At 49.7% G+C, this 22532-nt stretch overlaps 1 protein-coding gene across 1 annotated transcript in view; it reads left to right on the forward strand.

The window, feature by feature from the left end:
• Positions 1-5552: 5552 nt before the first annotated feature.
• The window catches only part of GPR107 (G protein-coupled receptor 107), a 168366-nt gene continuing 151386 nt past the window's right edge, over positions 5553-22532 (forward strand). The window contains exons 1-2 of the mRNA XM_082264241.1: positions 5553-5759; positions 19069-19191. Coding sequence (XP_082120367.1) covers positions 5661-5759; positions 19069-19191 — 222 coding nt within the window. The 5' untranslated portion in view covers positions 5553-5660. The remainder of the gene's footprint in view (positions 5760-19068; positions 19192-22532) is intronic.

Genomic DNA, 22532 nt, shown 5'->3' on the forward strand with positions numbered 1-22532 from the left:
GGGGGGTGACCTGTAATCAATGTCCATTGCAACCCCTATACATGTGTACATATGGGGGGGGTGACCTGTCATTAATGTCCATGGCAACCCCTATACATGTGTACATATGGGGGGGGGGGGGTTACCTGTCATCAATGTCCATGGCATCCCCTATACATGTGTACATATGGGGGGGGGGGGTGACCTGTCATCAATGTCCATGGCAACCCCTATACATGTGTACATATGGGGGGGTGACCTGTCATCAATGTCCATGGCATCCCCTATACATGTGTACATATGGGGGGGGTGACCTGTCATCAATGTCCATGGCATCCCCTATACATGTGTACATATGGGGGGGCTGACCTGTCATCAATGTCCATGGCATCCCCTATACATGTGTACATATGGGGGGGTGACCTGTCATCAATGTCCATGGCAAAAACTATACATGTGTACATATGGGGGGGGGGGGTGACCTGTCATCAATGTCCATGGCAACCCCTACACATGTGTACATATGGGGGGGGGGTGACCTGTCATCAATGTCCATGGCATTCCCTATACATGTGTACATATGAGGGGGGGAGGGGTGACCTGTCATCAATGGGGTGGAAGGATCCAATGAAAGGGTGTCGGTTATTTTGTATCTATCAATATCGATAACACTTACCAATCCCGGTGTCTGTATTTCGGGGAGGTCCACTGGCTTTACGGCCGGAACCAATACAGCTAAGAACGGCTCTGGCGCAGCCGCGCACAAAAGCCCGAGCCCTCTTCATTTTGGAGGGCTTCTTGGTTGGAGTATCTGCAGGATGGTCAATGATACCTCCTTCCATAGCTGCTCTTCCTATGGGGGTTTTCTCTTTGGTGTTTTTCAGAGAAAAAAGCTGTTTACATTTAAATTGGTTCATTATTAAGAATAATGAAACACGCTTTAAACGTACAACAATGAAATCGCAATGAAATTGAAATCGATTGAAATCAAATCCAATGAAATCGCAAGAAATATCTCAGCAGAGATGAAGACAGGTCTTCACTGGTCAGCGTCAACACTTGTCTCAGTGATTTCCCGCTCCTGCAGCTCCTTATATAGGCTCAGCCACCACTGGCTCCTCCCACTGGTCATGTGACTTGTTTTTCTTTTTTTTCTCATGGTGACTCAGCAAAAAAAATAACTGACGATTATTTTTCGTCCTTGTTTGTGAGCTGTGTGAATTCAGCCTGTAGGCTCAGTATACGGATCTAATAGGGATACGGCTCCTGTAATAACAGGTTTTTCTGGAAGTGACAGTTATTTTCACTGACATTTAACCCTTACAGTCCCATGGCTGAAATAAAGATCTGTATTCCTATGATAAGACGGTGAATGGAGCCTCCATAGAGATCAAATCTTCCCATTTATTTAATCATTCTTACAAAACAATTATTTTTTCCATTTTTAACCCTTTAACTGACAAACCATTTTACTTTTTTTGCTTTCCACTTTTAACCCATTCACTACCAAACTATATATTTCATTGTTTTTTAAAACACTTAACTGTAAAACCAATGTTTTCCCTTTTTCATTTATTAACCCTTTTACTGCCAAACCAAGTAACCCTCTCCACACACACATTTTAACCCTTTCACTGCCAATCTTTTTTTTTTATATATATATGTTAAAAATATAAATAGTGGGAGGGGTTTAAAGGTGTGGGTAACTAAAACAGAACATGCAAGAGTTCCACAGACATGTATAAACTTCAGCACAATTATTTAAAAAATGCTGTAAAGCATTGCAGTGAGATTAGCAGATCCCGGGTACCATGCCGCTCTCCTTCACACTGACAGTTTAAAGAAAAAAATCGGTTGGCAGCTAACAGGTGAGGAGAGAAAGTTGGGGGGGGGGTAGACTTGGCTCCCTGTATACAGCTCCAAGATTTATAATTTGTTTCTCTTGATTTAAAAATCTGCAGATTTCTGTTTACATGACAAAAGCCAGCAATGTCCATGGCAACCCCTATACATGTGTACATTTATACACCCATTTATTAAAAAAAAAATGACAAACATCAGATTAAAATTTAAAATGATTTATTAAGTATAAATACAAAATTCACAAAAGCATAGAAATCAGTTTATCAAATGTTTACATTAGTATTCATGAAGAGAAGAAAAGAAAAAGAAAAGAAAAAAGAAAAAGAAAAAGAAAAGAAAAAGAAAAGAAAAGAAAGAAAGGAAGGAAGGAAAAATAATAATCACCCACAAAGAACTCCTCCTACAAGCTTTAACCAGACACTGATAGAAGTCACAAGACTGCTACATACTGATGATGAGAAAAGGTATTTAGCAGTTTATATTTACTAAAACTATTGCATTTCCATGTTCTGTGTGGTGTGACTGTGGGAGATCAGATATTGTGAATGCAGGGTCCTGGGGAGACCAGATATAGTGAATGCAGAGTCCTAGGGAGACCAGATATAGTGACTGCAGGATCCTGGGGAGACCAGATATAGTGAATGCAGGATCCTGGGGAGACCAGATATAGTGAATGCAGGATCCTGGGGAGACCAGATATAGTGAATGCAGACTCCAGGGGAGAGCAGATATAGTGAATTCAGGCTCCTGGGGAGACGAGATAAGTGAATGCAGACTCCAGGGGAGACCAGATATAGAAAATGCAGGGTCCTGGGGAGACCAGATATAGTGCCATGAGAGGCGGGATCAGGGGCCATGAGAGGCAGGCTGGGTGCAGTGAGAAGTGGGATCGGTGCTGTGAGAGGCGGCATCGGTGCCATGAGAGGTGGGCTCGGTGCCATGAGAGGCGGGCTCGGGGCCATGAGAGGCGTGATCGGGGCATGAGAGGCAGGCTCGGGGCCATGAGAGGCAGGCTCGGGCCATGAGAGGCGGGATCGGTGCCATGAGAGGCAGGCTCGGGGCCATGAGAGGCAGGCTCGGGCCATGAGAGGTGGGATTGGTGCCATGAGAGGCAGGCTCGGGCCATGAGAGGCGGGATCGGTGCCATGAGGAGGCAGGCTCGGGGCCATGAGAGACAGGCTCGGGGCCATGAGAGACAGGATCAGGCCAAGAGAGGCAGGCTTGTGCCATGAGAGACAGGCTCGGTGCCATGAGAGGCAGGCTCCGTTCCATGAGAGGCAGGCTCGTGCCATGAGAGACAGGATCAGGCCATGAGAGGCAAGCTTGTGCCATGAGAGACAGGCTCGGTGCCATGAGAGGCAGGCTCGGTTCCATGAGAGGCAGGATCGGGGGCCATGAAAGGCGAGATCAGGGCCGCTGAGAGGCAGGCTCGGGCCATGAGAGGCGGGATCGGTGCCATGAGAGGCAGGCTCGGGGCCATGAGAGACAGGCTCGTGCCATGAGAGACAGGCTCGTGCCATGAGAGACAGGCTCGGGGCCATGAGAGACAGGCTCGTGCCATGAGAGGCAGGTTCGGGGCCATGAGAGGCAGGCTCGGGGCCATGAGAGACAGGCTCGGGGCCATGAGAGACAGGCTCGTGCCATGAGAGACAGGATCGGGCCATGAGAGGCAGGCTTGTGCCATGAGAGAAAGGCTCGGTGCCATGAGAGGCAGGCTCGGTGCCATGAGAGAAAGGCTCGGTTCCATGAGAGACAGGCTCGTGCCATGAGAGACAGGCTCGGGGCCATGAGAGACAGGCTCGTGCCATGAGAGGCAGGCTCGGGGCCATGAGAGACAGGCTCGGGGCCATGAGAGACAGGCTCGTGCCATGAGAGACAGGATCGGGCCATGAGAGGCAGGCTTGTGCCATGAGAGAAAGGCTCGGTGCCATGAGAGGCAGGCTCGGTGCCATGAGAGAAAGGCTCGGTTCCATGAGAGGCAGGCTCGGTTCCATGAGAGGCAGGCTCGGTTCCATGAGAGGCGGGCCCGGTGCCATGAGAGGCAGGATCGGGGGCCATGAAAGGCGAGATCAGGGCCGCTGAGAGGCAGGATTGGGAACCGAAGATAGGGGAGGAGCTGAAAGAGGCCTGCAAATGATGTCATCAGTTGCTAGGACGCCAGCGGTCCTAACAACCGGTGACTGAGGAGGGGGGAGCAGAGATTGCCGGCCAGATCTTCTCCCAGGAATCCTCACTTGGTGCTGCGTGGGAGAGTCCACATTGCACCCATTAAGTCTACCACTGAGTGGAGCCCAGGGCTGGAACTTTTTCCTGGGACTCCAGCCCAGATCCGCGGGACTAAGTTAATATCGTGGGGTGGTCCCGTGGAATCCGGGACGGTTGGGAGGTATGCAAATCTGTGGGATATTGCCAAGAGGAAGATGAGAGACACCAGACCCAACAATGCAGAGGAGCTGAAGGCCGCTATTAAAGCAACCTGGGCTTCCATAACTCCTCAGCAGTGCCACAGGCTGATCGCCTCCATGCCACGCAGCATTGATGCAGTAATTCATGGAAAAGGAGCCCCAGCCAAGTATTGAGTGCCTCCTATACTGTACATGGACAGACTTTTCACTAAGCCAACATTTCTGTATTTAAAAATTGGTATTTTTTTTTTTTATTGGTCTTATGTAATAGTCTAGTTTTTGGGGTGTCACTCGCTGTAAGCCTTAATCATCAAAATAACAGGAAAGAAATCTTTTACTCTGTGTGTAACGCATCTATATATATAAAATATAGGAATTTCACTTTTTGAATTGAGTTACTGAAATAAATAAATTGAAGATATTCTAATGTTATGTGATGCATCCTGTATATCAGGGATATGCAAACTCTGGCCCTCCAGCTGCTGCAAAACTACAAGTCCCATCATGCCTCTGGGTGTCATGCTTGTGGCTGGCAGTCTTGGGACTTGTAGTTCTTCAACATCTGGAGGGCCACAGGTTGCCCTATCCCTGCTGTCTGTTTAAATGTATGCGGATCTCCACAATGTGACCCCGCTTGTGAGTGCACAGCCCCGCCCCGCGCTCTCTAAGAACTAGTGAGACACCGGTGGGCGCGCCGCTTGCGACACCACGTGACCCCCTCCGCTCCTCCCCGCGCTGCACTGACACTCGCTTCACATCAGTTCCGGTGTAACGTTAAAAAACCATACCCGTGGAGAAACCATACCCTCGTCACTTCCGGGCTGAAACAGCTGAGCAGCGCAGCAGTGCGCATGCTCAGAGCCCCGGATACGTGATTGAACATTAAAGAATGAGACAAGTGCGCATGCTCGGTGGGCATGAAATTCTCACGGCACTGTGTCTAATGTTATACTTGCGGCGCTTACATTAAAACAGCTCATCTGAAACGTAAATCATCTCCGCTCTTCGCCCTGTCACTGCCCTCATCTCCGGTAATAAATATAAAAGCGGCGGCGGGTGTATGAGATGTAAATGTGACGGCGATCGCGGCTCCGTGATCCGCTTTTATATTTATTACCGGAGATGAGGGCAGTGACAGGGCGAAGAGCGGAGATGATTTACGTTTCAGATGAGCTGTTTTAATGTAAGCGCCGCAAGTTTAACTACCGTGAGAAATCCATACCCTCCGTAGCGGAACCGGAAGTGATGAGGGTATGGTTTTCTCACGGGTATGGATTTTTCACGGAACACCTGGTTCTGCGGCTGACGTCATCGCCGGGTCTGAGCCTCGTATGGTCGGGCTGCGGCTGTCATGTGACTAGGGGGGCGGGATTAGCTCCCGGAAGTGAGAGGGATGCTGATGCTGGAATAAACATGGCGCTGCGCAGTACGCTCTGCTCGGGGCTGGTGGTTTTTGTTGTACTGTTCCTTGTGTCTGTGTGCCGGGCCCGGATCCACCATCTCACTCTCAAGGTAAGATCGGCAGACGGGTCGTGGGCAAGCGGAGGAGGAGCCGGACTTCTATGGGGGGGCTGGAGGCCCTGGACACTGACAGGAGAGGGGGACACTAATGAGGGAACACTGACAGGAGAGGGGGACACTGAGGGAACACTGACAGGAGAGGGGGGCACACTAATGAGGGAACACTGACAGGAGAGGGGGGCACACTAATGAGGGAACACTGACAGGAGAGGGGGGCACACTAATGAGGGAACACTGACAGGAGAGGGGGACACTAATGAGAGAACACTGACAGGAGAGGGGGACACTAATGAGGGAACACTGACAGGAGAGGGGGACACTAATGAGGGAACACTGACAGGAGAGGGGGGCACACTAATGAGGGAACACTGACAGGAGAGGGGGGCAATAATGAGGGAACAATGACAGGAGAGGGGGACACTAATGAGAGAACACTGACAGGAGAGGGGGACACTAATGAGGGAACACTGACAGGAGAGGGGGACACTGAGGGAACACTGACAGGAGAGGGGGGCACACTAATGAGGGAACACTGACAGGAGAGGGGGACACTAATGAGGGAACAATGACAGGAGAGGGGGACACTAATGAGAGAACACTGACAGGAGAGGGGGACACTAATGAGGGAATACTGACAGGAGAGGGGGACACTAATGAGGGAACACTGACAGGAGAGGGGGACACTGAGGGAACACTGACAGGAGAGGGGGGCACACTAATGAGGGAACACTGACAGGAGAGGGGGGCAATAATGAGGGAACACTGACAGGAGAGGGGGACACTGACATGATAGGGGGGACACTAATGAGCGGACACTGACAGGAGAGGGGGACACTAATGAGGGAACACTGACAGGAGAGGGGGGTCACTAATGAGGGAACACTGACAGGAGAGGGGGACACTAATGAGAGAACACTGACAGGAGAGGGGGGACACTAATGAGGGAACACTGACAGGAGAGGGGGGACACTAATGAGGGAACACTGACAGGAGAGGGAGGGACACTAATGAGGGAAAACTGACAGGAGAGGGGGACACTAATGAGGGAACACTGACAGGAGAGGGGGACACTAATGAGGGAACACTGACGAGAGCGGAGGGGGACACTAATGAGGCGACACTAATGAGGAAACAATGACAGGAGAGGGGGGGACACTGAGGGAACACTGACAGGAGAGGGGGGCACACTAATGAGGGAACACTGACAGGAGAGGGGGGCACACAAATGAGGGAACACTGACAGGAGAGGGGGGCACTGACAGGATAGGGGGGACACTAATGAGCGGACACTGACAGGAGAGGGGGACACTAATGAGGGAACACTGACAGGAGAGGGGGTCACTAATGAGGGAACACTGACAGGAGAGGGGGACACTAATGAGGGAACACTGACAGGAGAGGGGGACACTAATGAGGAAACAATGACAGGAGAGGGGGGCACACTAATGAGGGAACACTGACAGGAGAGGGGGGCACTAATGAGGGAACACTGACAGGAGAGGGGGACACTAATGAGTGAACACTGACAGGAGAGGGGGACACTAATGAGTGAACACTGACAGGAGAGGGAGACACTAATGAGGGAACACTGACAGGAGAGGGAGGGACACTAATGAGGGAACACTGACAGGAGAGGGAGGGACACTAATTAGGGAACACTGACAGGAGAGGGAGGGACACTAATGAGGGAACACTGACAGGAGAGGGGGACACTAATGAGGGAACACTGACAGGAGAGGGGGACACTAATGAGGGAACACTGACAGGAGAGGGAGGGACACTAATGAGGGAACACTGACAGGAGAGGGAGGGACACTAATTAGGGAACACTGACAGGAGAGGGCGGGACACTAATGAGGGAACACTGACAGGAGAGGGGGACACTAATGAGGGAACACTGACAGGAGAGGGGGACACTAATGAGGGAACACTGACAGGAGAGGGGGACACTAATGAGGGAACACTGACAGGAGAGGGGGACACTAATGAGGGAACACTGACAGGAGGGGGGACACTAATGAGGGAACACTGACAGGAGGGGGGACACTAATGAGGCGACACTAATGAGGAAACAATGACAGGAGAGGGGGGAACACTGACAGGAGAGGGGGACACTAATGAGGGAACACTGACAGGAGAGGGGGGTCACTGAGGGAATACTGACAGGAGAGGGGGACACTAATGAGGGAACACTGACAGGAGAGGGGGGTCACTGAGGGAACACTGACAGGAGAGGGGGACACTAATGAGGGAACACTGACAGGAGAGGGGGACACTAATGAGGAAACAATGACAGGAGAGGGGGGCACACTAATGAGGGAACACTGACAGGAGAGGGGGGGCACTAATGAGGGAACACTGACAGGAGAGGGGGACACTAATGAGTGAACACTGACAGGAGAGGGGGACACTAATGAGTGAACACTGACAGGAGAGGGGGACACTAATGAGGGAACACTGACAGGAGAGGGAGGGACACTAATGAGGGAACACTGACAGGAGAGGGAGGGACACTAATGAGGGAACACTGACAGGAGAGGGAGGGACACTAATGAGGGAACACTGACAGGAGAGGGAGGGACACTAATGAGGGAACACTGACAGGAGAGGGGGACACTAATGAGGGAACACTGACAGGAGAGGGGGACACTAATGAGGGAACACTGACAGGAGAGGGAGGGACACTAATGAGGGAACACTGACAGGAGAGGGGGACACTAATGAGGGAACACTGACAGGAGAGGGGGACACTAATGAGGGAACACTGACAGGAGAGGGGGACACTAATGAGGGAACACTGACAGGAGAGGGGGACACTAATGAGGGAACACTGACAGGAGGGGGGACACTAATGAGGGAATACTGACAGGAGGGGGGACACTAATGAGGCGACACTAATGAGGAAACAATGACAGGAGAGGGGGGTCACTGAGGGAACACTGACAGGAGAGGGGGACACTAATGAGGGAACACTGACAGGAGAGGGAGGGACACTAATGAGAGAACACTGACAGGAGAGGGAGGGACACTAATGAGAGAACACTGACAGGAGACGGAGGGACACTAATGAGAGAACACTGACAGGAGAGGGAGGGACACTAATGAGGGAACACTGACAGGAGAGGGGGACACTAATGAGGGAACACTGACGACAGCGGAGGGGGACACTAATGAGGCGACAATGACAGGAGAGGGGGGACACTGAGGGAACACTGACAGGAGAGGGGGACACTAATGAGGAAACAATGACAGGAGAGGGGGGCACACTAATGAGGGAACACTGACAGGAGAGGGGGGGGCACTAATGAGGGAACACTGACAGGAGAGGGGGACACTAATGAGTGAACACTGACAGGAGAGGGAGGGAACTAATGAGGGAACACTGACAGGAGAGTGGGACACTAATGTGGGAACACTGACAGGAGAGTGGGACACTAATGTGGGAACACTGACAGGAGAGGGGGGACACTAATGAGGGAACACTGACAGGAGAGGGGGACACTAATGAGTGAACACTGACAGGAGAGGGGGAAACTAATGAGGGAACACTGACAGGAGAGGGGGAAACTAATGAGGGAACACTGACAGGAGAGTGGGACACTAATGTGGGAACACTGACAGGAGAGGGGGGGACACTAATGAGGGAACACTGACAGGAGACGGGGACACTAATGAGGGAACACTGACAGGAGAGGGGGCACACTAATGAGGGGACACTGACAGAAGAGGGGGCACACTAGTGAGGGGACACTGACAGGAGAGGGGGGACACTAATGAGGGAACGCTGACAGGAGAGGGGGGCACTGACAGGATAGGGGGGACACTAATGAGGGAACACTGACAGGAGAGGGGGCACACTAATGAGGGGACACTGACAGAAGAGGGGGCACACTAGTGAGGGGACACTGACAGGAGAGGGGGGACACTAATGAGGGAACACTGACAGGAGAGGGGGGACACTAATGAGGGAACACTGACAGGAGAGGGGGCACACTAATGAGGGGACACTGACAGAAGAGGGGGCACACTAGTGAGGGGACACTGACAGGAGAGGGGGGCACTAATGAGGGGACACTGACAGGAGAGGGGGCACACTAGTGAGGGGACACTGACAGGAGAGGGGGAACACTAGTGAGGGGACACTGACAGGAGAGGGGGCACACTAGTGAGGGGACACTGACAGGAGAGGGGGACACTAATGAGGGGACACTGCCAGAGGAAAGTGACAGAAGATGGGACACTGACAGGAGAGGGGGCACACTAGTGAGGGGACACTGACAGGAGAGGGGGAGACCAATGAGGGGACACTGCCAGAGGAAAGTGACAGAAGATGGGACACTGACAGGAGGGGAGACTAATGACAGAAGGGAAGACACCAGCGAGGAGACACTGACAAAGATGGAGAGAGGACACTGAAGAGGGGTTGGTTATCACACTGATGAGGGGCCAGTGAAAAGTAAGGGGGGGGGGGTCATGACAGTGTAGTTCAGGGGTGTCAAATTCAATTTCATTGAGGACCGCATCAGTATTATGGTTTCTCTCAAAGGGCCAGCTGTATCTGTAAGACTATGTATGCAGGGTTCAGGAGTTGTGCAGAACTCAGTGCTCAGGAGTTGCGTGGGGGCCCAGGAGTGTGCAGGGCCCAGGAGTGTGCAGGGCCCAGGAGTGTGCAGGGCCCAGGAGTGTGCAGGGCCCAGGAGTGGGCTACGTACAGAGTGCAGGGTTCAGGAGTGGGCTACGTACAGAGTGCAGGGTTCAGGAGTGGGCTACGTACAGAGTGCAGGGTTCAGGAGTGGGCTACGTACAGAGTGCAGGGTTCAGCTCTTTCACAGGCTGTCCATATCTCATTTCTACCCCTCCTTCTCGGGTCTTACCTCTGCACCACACTCCCTGAACCCCCCCCCCCCCTCTGCAGACATCTCCATCTTCCATCATCTCTTCCCCCACCCCGAAAAGCTTCCTCGCATCTTGCCCACCCAGCCCTGCTCTAGTAGCTCCCGCCAGTGTAGGCGTCTCCACATCTCTCTCTAACTTGCAGAGAGATCATTGGTCATCATCTGTCCCCGCCATGAGTACATGCAGGGCAGGCAGGGATATGTGAGAGCCGCGAGCCACCCATAGGAAAGCTGTCCTTGTAACCGCCAAAGTCTTCTGTGTTTACAAGTGATAGCGGGGAGCAGAGGGCGAGAGCCAAAGGTGGCAGAATGGAGCTCGACCACGTTCCGACTGGAAAAAAAGCCCTGGCTGCCAGAGCAACATGAAAGGGCTCAGGAGTTGTGCAGGGTTCAGGAGTGCGCGTTTTACAGAGCGCAGGGTTTAGGGGGTGCAGGGTTCAGCTCTTTCACAGGCTGTCCACATCTCATTTCTACCCCTCCTTCTCGGTTCTTACCTCTGCACCACACTCCCTAAATCCCCCCCCCTCCTCTGCACTACTCTCCCTGATACCCCCCCCTCCTCTGCACCACACTCCCTGATACCCCCCTCCTCTGCACCACACTCCCTGATACCCCCCTCCTCTGCACCACACTCCCTGATACCCCCCCTCCTCTGCACCACACTCCTTGATACCCCCCCCCTCCTCTGCGCCACACTCCCTGATACCCCCCCCCCCATCCTCTGCGCCACACTCCCTGATACCCCCTCCCCCCCTCCTCTGCACCACACTCCCTGATACCCCCCCCCTCCTCTGCACCACACTCCCTGATACCCCCCCTCCTCTGCACCACACTCCCTGATACCCCCCCTCCTCTGCACCACACTCCCTGATACCCCCCCTCCTCTGCACCACACTCCGCGATACCCCCCCTCCTCTGCACCACACTCCGCGATACCCCCCCTCCTCTGCACCACACTCCGCGATACCCCCCCTCCTCTGGACCACACTCCGCGATACCCCCCCTCCTCTGCACCACACTCCCTGATACCCCCCCTCCTCTGCGCCACACTCCCTGATACCCCCCCTCCTCTGCACCACACTCCCTGATACCCCCCCTCCTCTGCACCACACTCCCTGATACCCCCCCTCCTCTGCACCACACTCCCTGATACCCCCCCCTCCTCTGCACCACACTCCCTGATACCCCCCTCCTCTGCACCACACTCCCTGATACCCCCCTCCTCTGCACCACACTCCCTGATACCCCTCCTCCTCTGCACCACACTCTGCGATACCCCCCCTCCTCTGCACCACACTCTGCGATACCCCCCCTCCTCTGCACCACACTCTGCGATACCCCCCCTCCTCTGCACCACACTCTGCGATACCCCCCCTCCTCTGCACCACACTCTGCGATACCCCCCCTCCTCTGCACCACACTCTGCGATACCCCCCCTCCTCTGCACCACACTCTGCGATACCCCCCCTCCTCTGCACCACACTCCCTGATACCCCCCCCTCCTCTGCACCACACTCCCTGATACCCCCCTCCTCTGCACCACACTCCCTGATACCCCCCTCCTCTGCACCACACTCCCTGATACCCCCCTCCTCTGCACCACACTCCCTGATACCCCCCCTCCTCTGCACCACACTCTGCGATACCCCCCCTCCTCTGCACCACACTCTGCGATACCCCCCCTCCTCTGCACCACACTCCCTGATACCCCCCCTCCTCTGCACCACACTCCCTGATACCCCCCTCCTCTGCACCACACTCCCTGATACCCCCCCTCCTCTGCACCACACTCCCTGATACCCCCCCTCCTCTGCACCACACTCCCTGATACCCCCCCTCCTCTGCACCACACTCCCTGATACCCCCCCTCCTCTGCACCACACTCTGCGATACCCCCCCTCCTCTGCACCACACTCCCTGATACCCCCCCTCCTCTGCACCACACTCCCTGATACCCCCCCTCCTCTGCACCACACTCCCTGATACCCCCCCTCCTCTGCACCACACTCCCTGATACCCCCCACCTCTGCACCACACTCTGCGATACCCCCCCTCCTCTGCACCACACTCTGCGATACCCCCCTCCTCTGCACCACACTCTGCGATACCCCCCTCCTCTGCACCACACTCTGCGATACCCCCCCTCCTCTGCACCACACTCTGCGATACCCCCCCTCCTCTGCACCACACTCTGCGATACCCCCCCTCCTCTGCACCACACTCCGCGATACCCCCCTCCTCTGCACCACACTCCGCGATACCCCCCCTCCTCTGCACCACACTCCCTGATACCCCCCTCCTCTGCACCACTCTCCCTGATACCCCCCTCCTCTGCACCACTCTCCCTGATACCGCCCCCTCCTCTGCACCACACTCCCTGATACCCCCCCCCTCCTCTGCACCACACTCCCTGATACCCCCCCCTCCTCTGCACCACACTCCCTGATACCCCCCCCCTCCTCTGCACCACACTCCCTGATACCCCCCCCCCTCCTCTGCACCACACTCCCTGATACCCCCCCTCTTCTGCACCACACTCCCTGATACCCTCCCCCCCCTCCTCTGCACCACACTCCCTGATACCCCCCCCCCTCTTCTGCACCACACTCCCTGATACCCCCCCTCTCCTCTGCACCACACTCCCTGATCCCCCCCACCTCTGCACACATCTCCATGTTTTTCCGGCTGAAAAAAAGCCACATAAAATGGCCTGGAGGGCCTGATTGGGCCCCCGGGCCTTGTGTTTGGCAGGTGGTGTAGTGGGATGTGCTGAATATTGTCTTATGGCAGCACACAAATATTTTGAGTTTCATTAAATTGCGATCTTAAAGTGATTGTACAGCAATCTTTTTAATTGAAATAACAAACATAAAGAACTAGAACGGTCATGGGACTGTAAATGAGGCAGGTGACTCGTAAAACATAATAATACATACAAATACATAATAATTCCATTCTAGTTCTGTTTTGTATACACATTAGGGATGGAGGCATTGCCACTGCAGATGCTGCAGGGCCACAATCCTTTTCCTATGTATAAATAACAAACATGTTATACTTTCCTGCTCTGTGTAATGGTGTTGCACAGAGCAGCCCAATCCTCCTTTTCTGGCGTTCCCGGCTAATCCTCTTTCTGAGTGACGCCATATCAAGCTGCTTCCTATGGAGGCACATGTGCCACTTCCATCCAGACCTGAGCTCTGTGTGTCCATAGATACACACAGTGCAGCCTCGGCCCCGCCCACCCACTCCCTCCTCCCAGGAGTTGACTGACAGCTTCCCAGTAAAGCCCACCAATTGGGCTGGATTGAGATTGGCGTCAGGTAAGTGTTTGGGGGGCTGGATAGACACAATTTAAAGGGTCTGTAAAGGCAAATGTATTTATTTATTTATTATTTTAAATTTACGAAGGTGAAGAAAAGACTGTAAAGGAAGAAACACAGAAGTGGAATTATTTATGATACAATTAAGTAAACTAAATGTCACTTATTGGGGCTTATCGCTACTTTCATGTCACCTGGGTACTGTGTGACATTGTTCTCTGTACAGTAAATGTTTGTGTAATGAGGACAGACGGTTGTAGTGAAGGAACTATTGAATGATCTGTAATGTTTATTTAACACAGCTTTGCTAGTGTGTGTGTGTGTTTTTTGTGAACAAGTAGTACAGGTTCTCTATGGTGAGTGACTCATGGTTCAGGGTAATTGATAACAGAACTGTCCTGGTGGGTATCCTTCTAAGATTAACCACTTAAGGACTGCAAGGTTTTACCCCCTTAATGACTAGGCCATATTTTGCGAAACGGCACTGCGTTACTTTAACCACTTAAGCCCCGGAAGATTTTACCCCCTTCCTGACCAGGGCCTATTTTGCGATTCGGCACTGCGTGACTTGAACGGACAACTGCGCGGTCGTGCGACGCCGTACCTAAACAAATTTGACGTCCTTTTTTTCCCACAAACAGAGCTTTCTTTTGGTGGTATTTGATCACCTGTGCGATATTTTGATCATGCGCTATAAACAAAAAAAGAGCGTCCATTTTGCAAAAATAACAATATTTTTCACATTTTTTTTTATATGAAATTCCCTCCAAAAAATGTAAAAATCAAAATTTTTTTTAACATTTTCGGCCAATTTGTTTTATGCTACATATGTTTGGTAAAAAAAAATTGCAAAAAGCGTATTTTGATTGGTTTGTGCAAAAGTTATCGCGATTACTAACAAAGGGAAAGATTTTTGTTGTTTTTTTTTAACGCGTAATGGCGGCGATCTGCGATTTTTTTTTTTTTTTTTTTTTTTTTTTTTTTTTTTTTTGTTTTTCTTATTGCAACATTGCGGCGGACAGATCGGACCCTTGACTGACATTTTTGACACTTTTGGGGTTACCAGTGACATTACTACAGTAATCAGTGCTATACATATGCACTGTTACTGTAAAATGACACTGGCAGTGAAGGGGTTAACTTTATTTGAGAGGGAGGGGCTATGTGTGTCCCTAGGGGCGTGATTCTAACTGTGATTGGCTGTGGCTTGAGCTGTAGGAACAGTGATCAACGGTCCTACATAGTAGAACCATATAATCACTATTCCTACACAAGGGAGAATGACAGGCGGCTTGTTTACATCAGCCCCCTGCTTTTATCCCGCTGTACCGGACGATCGCCGAGTGACCGGCAGACATCGGATCCGCCGCTCACACGCGCAGGGGGGTCCGTGACCGTGCGGGAGCGCACGCTCACTCCCCAGAGCCTCACAGGCTAGTGACGTGTGTGTGTGTGTATATATATATATATATATATATATATATATATATATATATGTCGCTTTGCCTGTGAGCTGCTGACCGCCGCAGTATATCTACTTGCATCGTTCGGCAAGTGGTTAACGGACAATTGCGCAGTCATGCGACGCTGTACCCACAAAAAAATTGAAGTCCTTTTTTCCCCACAAATAGAGATTTCTTTTTGGTAGTATATGATCGCCTCTGCGGTTTTATTTTTTTTGTGCTATAAACAACAAAAAGAGCGACAATTCTGAAAAAAAAAAAAAAAAAAAAAAAACACAATATTTTTTACTTTCTGCTATAAAACATTCCCAATAATAAAAAAATCATCATTTTAGGCCAATTTGTATTCTGCTATATATTTTTGGTAAAAAAAAAATGCCAATAAGTGTATTTTGATTGCTTTGCGTAAAAGTTATCGCGTTTCTAAACTAGGGGAAAGATTTTTTTTTTTGCTAGTAATGGTGGCGATCTGCGATTTTTTTTTTTTTTTTATGTATTTTTTTTTTAGCGGGACTGCGACATTGCAGCGGACAGATTGGACCCCTAACTGACATTTTTAACACTTTTGGGGGGATCAGTGTAGGGCTACAACGACGCGCCAACACGCATACCAAAGATACAGCCGGTTCTTTCAACTTCACTTCCGCCGCGAGTACGAGACTTCTAATAAGACTTCCAATGCGATGCTCGTGCACAGTGGAGAACACTTTTTATTTTTTGTGGATTACAGATCAGGTAGGAAGACGGACCTACAAAGACTTTGACGTCTTTAGCAGAACTGGATTTTCACTGTCATGTTGTGGTTTCGTCTTTCTCACAGTTGATGACTCATTTTGTTATCACCGCAGAATGAATATCTTTATCTTTATCTTCATCGCGTTCTCGTTCAAATTTCCAGCTCTTCACACTTCTAAACAACAAACTTCTCCTATTTGCTCCCTTCTGGGCTATTTAATATAAATCCTTAAAGCGGAGTTCCGGCCGCAAAATCGTTACTTTACATTTTGTGGCATCCGCTTCCTTATTGTAACCTGAAAAAGAATTGGATATTCCCGAATTTTTATTTTTTTTTACTCACCTTGTTTCAAAAGAAAATATACTCACCTTTCCTTCCACTTCCTCCCTGTGTGGCCGCGGCCCCGGGCCGTCACTTCCTGTCCCGCAATGCGTCCTGGGAGCTCTTACTCATCACTCCCAGAAGGCAATGGGCAGTGACGTAGGCGACCAGCCTCTCCTCTCACCGCGTTATTTGCAAAAAGGAAATGATGCGATGATAGGGAAACGATCGCGTAGTACTGCGCATGCGCGAGATTTCGCGCTGCATTCTGCATACACAACCAGGAAGAAGGGAAGACATCTATACACTGCGGCTTCGTATAAACCCAGCAAAGATGGCCATGCTCAGCAAAGGATTTTAAAAGTAAGAATTTCTGATAAAAACATATAAAACTATTAACTACCGGATTAGCGGATATATTAAGGGCTAAGGATCACTATTTGGGCAGTATTATTATCAAAAGAAAGTTTCTGAGGCCGGAACTCCGCTTTAAATGCGTTTAATCTTACTAATGGGTGCAAAAAAAATCCCAGTTGATTCTGTTAGAAATCCAGTGTTGTCCTGTGTTCAATGCTTTCTGCATTATCAGCCCAGGCTAGTTGACCTCTTAACTACAGAACAACTTACCCTTTGTTATGGGGGTATAGGAGCGAGGGAGGCATCCTGTAGTCCTAACTCACTTCCTGGCCTAGAGTGATATAGCTGCTTCTACGTAGATCCAGTACAGTGTGTGAGTGTTGTCATCCTAGGACAGGAATTGTTACAACCGCATTTCCCCGAAAATAAGACCTACGGGGAGGGCTGCAATAAAAGACCTACCCCGAAGATAAGCCCTAGTTTAAAGTACCGAAGATATAAAATCCTAAAATCCACTCTATTACTGTTTTATATAATGTCCAGTGTGTGTTTCTGTATTCTAATTGTGTGAAATACCTTCGGTTCAGCACCGCATGGCGCTCAGCTGACCCCCCCCCCCCCCTTTTCCTCTTCTCCCAGCTGTCAGCGGGAGATCTTAGCCTCTCCCCTCTGCAGTGTTGAGAGCAGGTCACGGAAGCGCCAAGTATTATATTATAAATGTGTGAAATACCTTCAGTACAGCGCCGCTCACGCTTCCGTGACCCGCTCTAAGCTCTGCAGAGGGGAGGGGCTGAGATTCCCCGCTGACAGCTGGGAGAACAGCTGAGCGCCAAACGGCGCTGTACCGAAGTATTTCACACAATTATAATATAATACCTTTTGCTTCCGTGACCCGCTCTGAACACTGCAGAGGGGAGGGGCTGAAATCCCCTGCTGACAGCTATGAGAAGAGAATGAGAGCAGAGCGGGAGATCAGCTGAGCGCCGAGCGGTGCTGTACTGAAGGTATTTCACACAATTATAATATAATACTTGGCGCTTCCGTGACCCGTTCTGAACACTACAAAGGGGAGGGGCTGAGATTCCCCGCTGACAGCTAGGAAAAGAGAAGAAGAGCAGGCGGAGATCAGCTGAGCACCGAACGACGCTGTACCAAAGTATTTCACACAATTACAATATATTACTTGGCGCTTCCGTGACCTGCTCTGAACACTGCAGAGGGGAGGGGCTGAGATTCCCCGCTGACAGCTGGGAGAAGAGAAGGAGAGCAGAGCGGGAGATCAGCTAAGCGGTGCTGTACTGAAGGTATTTCACACAATTATAATATAATACAGCCGCTTCCGTGACCCGCTCTGAACACTACAGAGGGGAGGGGCTGAGATTCCCCGCTGACAGCTGGGAGAAGAGAAGGAGAGCAGAGCGGGAGATCAGCTGAGCGGTGCTGTACTGAAGGTATTTCACACAATTATAATATAATACAGCCGCTTCCGTGACCTGCTCTGAACACTACAGAGGGGAGGGGCTGAGATTCCCCGCTGACAGCTATGAGAAGATTAAGAGCAGCAGCGGGAGGTCAGCTGAGCGCCTAGCAGGCGCTGTACCGAAGTATTTCACACAATTATAATATAATACTTGCTGCTTCAGTGACCTGCTCTGAACACTGCAGAGGGGAGGGGCTGAGATTCCCCACTGACAGCTGGGAGAAGAGAAGGAGAGCAGAGCGGGAGATCAGCTGAGTGCCGAGCGGCGCTGTACTGAAGGTATTTCACACTATTGTATTACAGAAGCACACACATTGGACATTATATAAAACAGTAATAGAGTGGATTCTAGGATTTTACAAACACATTTACTCGGTTCACACAGGGGATTCCTGACAGGCAGGGAGGGGAGAGAAGACAGCATGTTACAGATAAGACCTACCCTGAAAATCAGCCCTACTGTGTCTTTTGGTGCCAAAATTAATATAAGACCCGGTCTTCTTTTCGGGGAAACACGGTGACAGGGTCATAAGTTTAAAAAAAAATGTTGTACCCTTTTCTAATGTGTACTTTGTTCAATAAAGCTTTTTTGGAAAAAAAAAAAAAAAGTCAGAAAAAATAAAATAAATTTAACCACCTGACTGAAGGACTGGTAAGCATTTGTTCTTGTGTTCAGAAACTCTTTAAAACACACTTTCTTTTCTTTTTTTTTTGTTTCATTGAAGGATGACCTGCGACAGAAAGTCCATCTGAACACATTTGGCTTCTTCACTAATGGATCCATGGATGTGAACATCTCCAGCTTGTCTGTGAAGGATGAAGACCTGACTCGTGTGGGCAGTTTACTGGTAAGTGATGTGCTTTGCTGAAACTTTTATTGGGAGCATTTAAAGTTGTTCTAACGCCTAAACATTTTTTACCCGAATGCATTCCTTGCGTGAATTTAAAAAATGCTTAGGCAGCCGTTTTGGCACCTCACCCCCCCCCCCCTTTTTAAATACCTGAGCCCTCATTCGATCCAGCGCTTTGCACTTCTGTGTCTCACTGGCTTTGCTGGGCTGCCCAGCTGCTGCTAATCAAAGCCAGTTACAAGGAAATGGGGGGGGGGTCCGAGTCCTGCTGTATGTGTCAATGGATACAGCAACGGCTCGGGAGTGAGCATGCACAAGTGCCCCCATGGGAAGCTGCATAGATCAAGAATAGGAAGTTCAGGGCTGCTCTGTGCAATTCCATTGCCGAGAGCAGATGTGTATAGAAATGTTACTTGTGTGTTTTTTTTTTTTTTTACTTTATAATCAATTTAAGCCTCCGTTCACATCGATGCGATTTGACAAACAAAATCGCGGGACGCAATACGCTCCAAAAAAGTACAAGAGCTTCTTTGGAGCGTATTGCGTCCCGCGATTTTGTTTGCGCGATGTTGCCGCGATTTTAGGGGGCGTAAATCGCGGCAACATCGCTCGGCGTTTGGGGGGCTATTGCAAATCAACGGGCAACGCTAGGCGTCCCGCGATTTGCAATAAATCTCCGAATCGCGGGCGGAACCGCGGCGGTTCTGCCCGTGATTATAAGCTGACATGTGAATGCAGCCTTACGAGCAAGGCCCTCTGATTCCTAACCACTCTGGACCTTGTATCTAATCCTTGTAAATGGGATAATGAGGGAATAACACACACCTGGCTATGGAACAGCTGAGCAGCCAATTGTCCCATTACTTTTGGTCCCTTAACCACTTAAGCCCCGGAAGTTTTTACCCCCTTCCTGACCAGGCCCTATTTTGCGATTCGGCACTGTGTGAATTTAACGGACAATTGCGCGGTTGTGCGACGATGTACCTAAATGAATTTGACGGCCTTTTTTTCCCACAAACAGAGCTTTCTTTTGGTGGTATTTGATCACCTGTGTGATTTTTATTTTTTGTGCTATAAACAAAAAAAGAGCAACAATTTTTCAAAAATAACAATATTTTTTTTTTATATGAAATTCCCCCCAAAAAAAATGTAAAAATCAAAATATTTTAACATTTTAGGCCAATTTGTTTTATGCTACATATGTTTGGTAAAAAAAATCACAAAAAGCGTATTTTGATTGGTTTGCACAAAAGTTATTGCGTTTACTAACTACGGGAAAGATTTTTGTCATTTTTGGTGTTTTTTTTTTTTTTGTAATGCGTAATGGCAGCGATCCGCGATTTTTTTTTTTTTTTTTTTTTTTTTTGCGGTACTGTGACATTGCGGCGGACAGATCGGACCCTTGACTGACATTTTTTATACTTTTGGGGGTACCAGTGACATTTCTACAGTAATCAGTGCTTTACATATGCACTGTTACTGCAAAATGACACTGGCAGGGAAGGGGTTAACTTTATTGGGAAGGAGGGGTTAAGTGTGTCCCTAGGGGCGTGCTTCTAACTGTGATTGGACATGGCTACTGGTGTAGGAACAGTAATCAAAGGTCCTACATAGTAGAACCGTGTGATCACTATTCATACACAGGGGAGAATGACAGGCGGCTTTGTTTACATTAGCCGCCTGCCTTTCTCCCTTCACGGCGGACAATCGCGAGTGACTGGCGGACATCGGGTCCGCCGGTCACACGCATGGACTTCCCTGCGAACGAGCCGGGGCGGGCGCGTGCCTCAGCCAATAGCTCGCTCGCTATTGGCTCACATGCAAGTGACAGGTGAGTGACGTACTGATACGTCACTTTGCTTGGCCGGGGCTGACCGCCGCAATATATGTACTTGCGGCGGTCGGCAACCGGTTAATGGAGTTTTTATGGACCGGAAGGATTTGCCCCCTTAATGACCAGGCCATTTTTTTACAATTCGGCACTGTTATTTTAACGAACAATTGCGTAGTCTTGCGATGCTGTACCCAAATAAAATTGATGTCCCTTTTTTCCACAAATAGAGCTTTCTTTTGGGGGTATTTGATCACTTTTTAGACCCCCAGATCCCTCCACAAGAGTACCTGTCAATTAGAAAAATAAAAACATTTTTTAAATGTACGAAAATATCAGCCGATATACGATGATCAAAATATGGGCAATAAAATAACGATATCGGTCGATCAGTGATAGGTTTTACCATGTACCAATTACACGTCTATTGCAATATCAAACCTTATTCTACTTTTATATGAACGTCCGTGTGAGAGCGGATTATTTCACCAAAAGGAAGCAAGAAAAATAATGAGAACAAAGCCAAGTAACTGAGAATCTTTAACAATATGGAAATGAAAGGAAGCAAATTGGCTTTTAAAAGGAATTGCTATTTTGTTATTCAGCTGCCAGCCGCCCTAAAATCATCATTTCTCTGCAACACACATACATTAGAAAAGTCATGTCACCAAATAGAAGAGGCTGCAGTGTTTGGAGGTTACACAATAAATGCAAACACGTCTTTCAGATATGCATGCTCATTGTTGATCTGTGTTGTCTCATAATGCCCCAGCCTTGGTGAATTCATATATAAAGAGATGTCACAGATGCTTTTTTTATATAACCGCATCCTGGATTTGATGGTAATGGGTCTCAAATAGTGGCCTTGATGGCTACAGAACCGCTATCCATAGGATAGGAAGCAATGGAGCCAAAGGTGAAAGATATTTGTTTGCATACTTAGTTGATTTGTCTGGATTTTTATCAAAGGAACTCCTTTTTTTTTTTTTCACTGTTTATTACCCTAAGTGCCGGTTCACATATATGCGATGACAGACATTGCATGTAATTCGCAGCGCACTGCTTTTTAAAACGTGTGCGATGTCCATGAGATGCAAATTCAGCCATATGGATTGTAAGGCTGGATTCGCATCACATTCGGACACAACTCGCACACGACACTTTTTTGTGTCCGCACCAGAATCGGATCGCATGAGTGTTCACACATATGCGATCCGATTCATGTCCAAACTGATAGTGTGTACTGCGATATGCAAACTGATCTGGGGGTGTCATTAACTTTGTATTGTATATGGCAGTGTGACCTGCCTGCGAGTTGAATGCAATGTGGATTTGCAGGGTTCCTGCATCGCATGTGTGTGAACCCGGACTTAGGCCTCATGTACACTGCTGCTGATAAATGGACGTTTAGGAGCAGTTGGGCGTTTTTTTTTTTTTTAGCAGCCCCCGGACTCTCCTCTGTTATATTATCTGTCCATGTACACTGAGACATTTGAAGTCGTTTAGA

Source organism: Pelophylax lessonae, assembly GCF_965119305.1.
Source record: "Pelophylax lessonae genome assembly, chromosome: 7".
Taxonomy (NCBI): domain Eukaryota; kingdom Metazoa; phylum Chordata; class Amphibia; order Anura; family Ranidae; genus Pelophylax; species Pelophylax lessonae.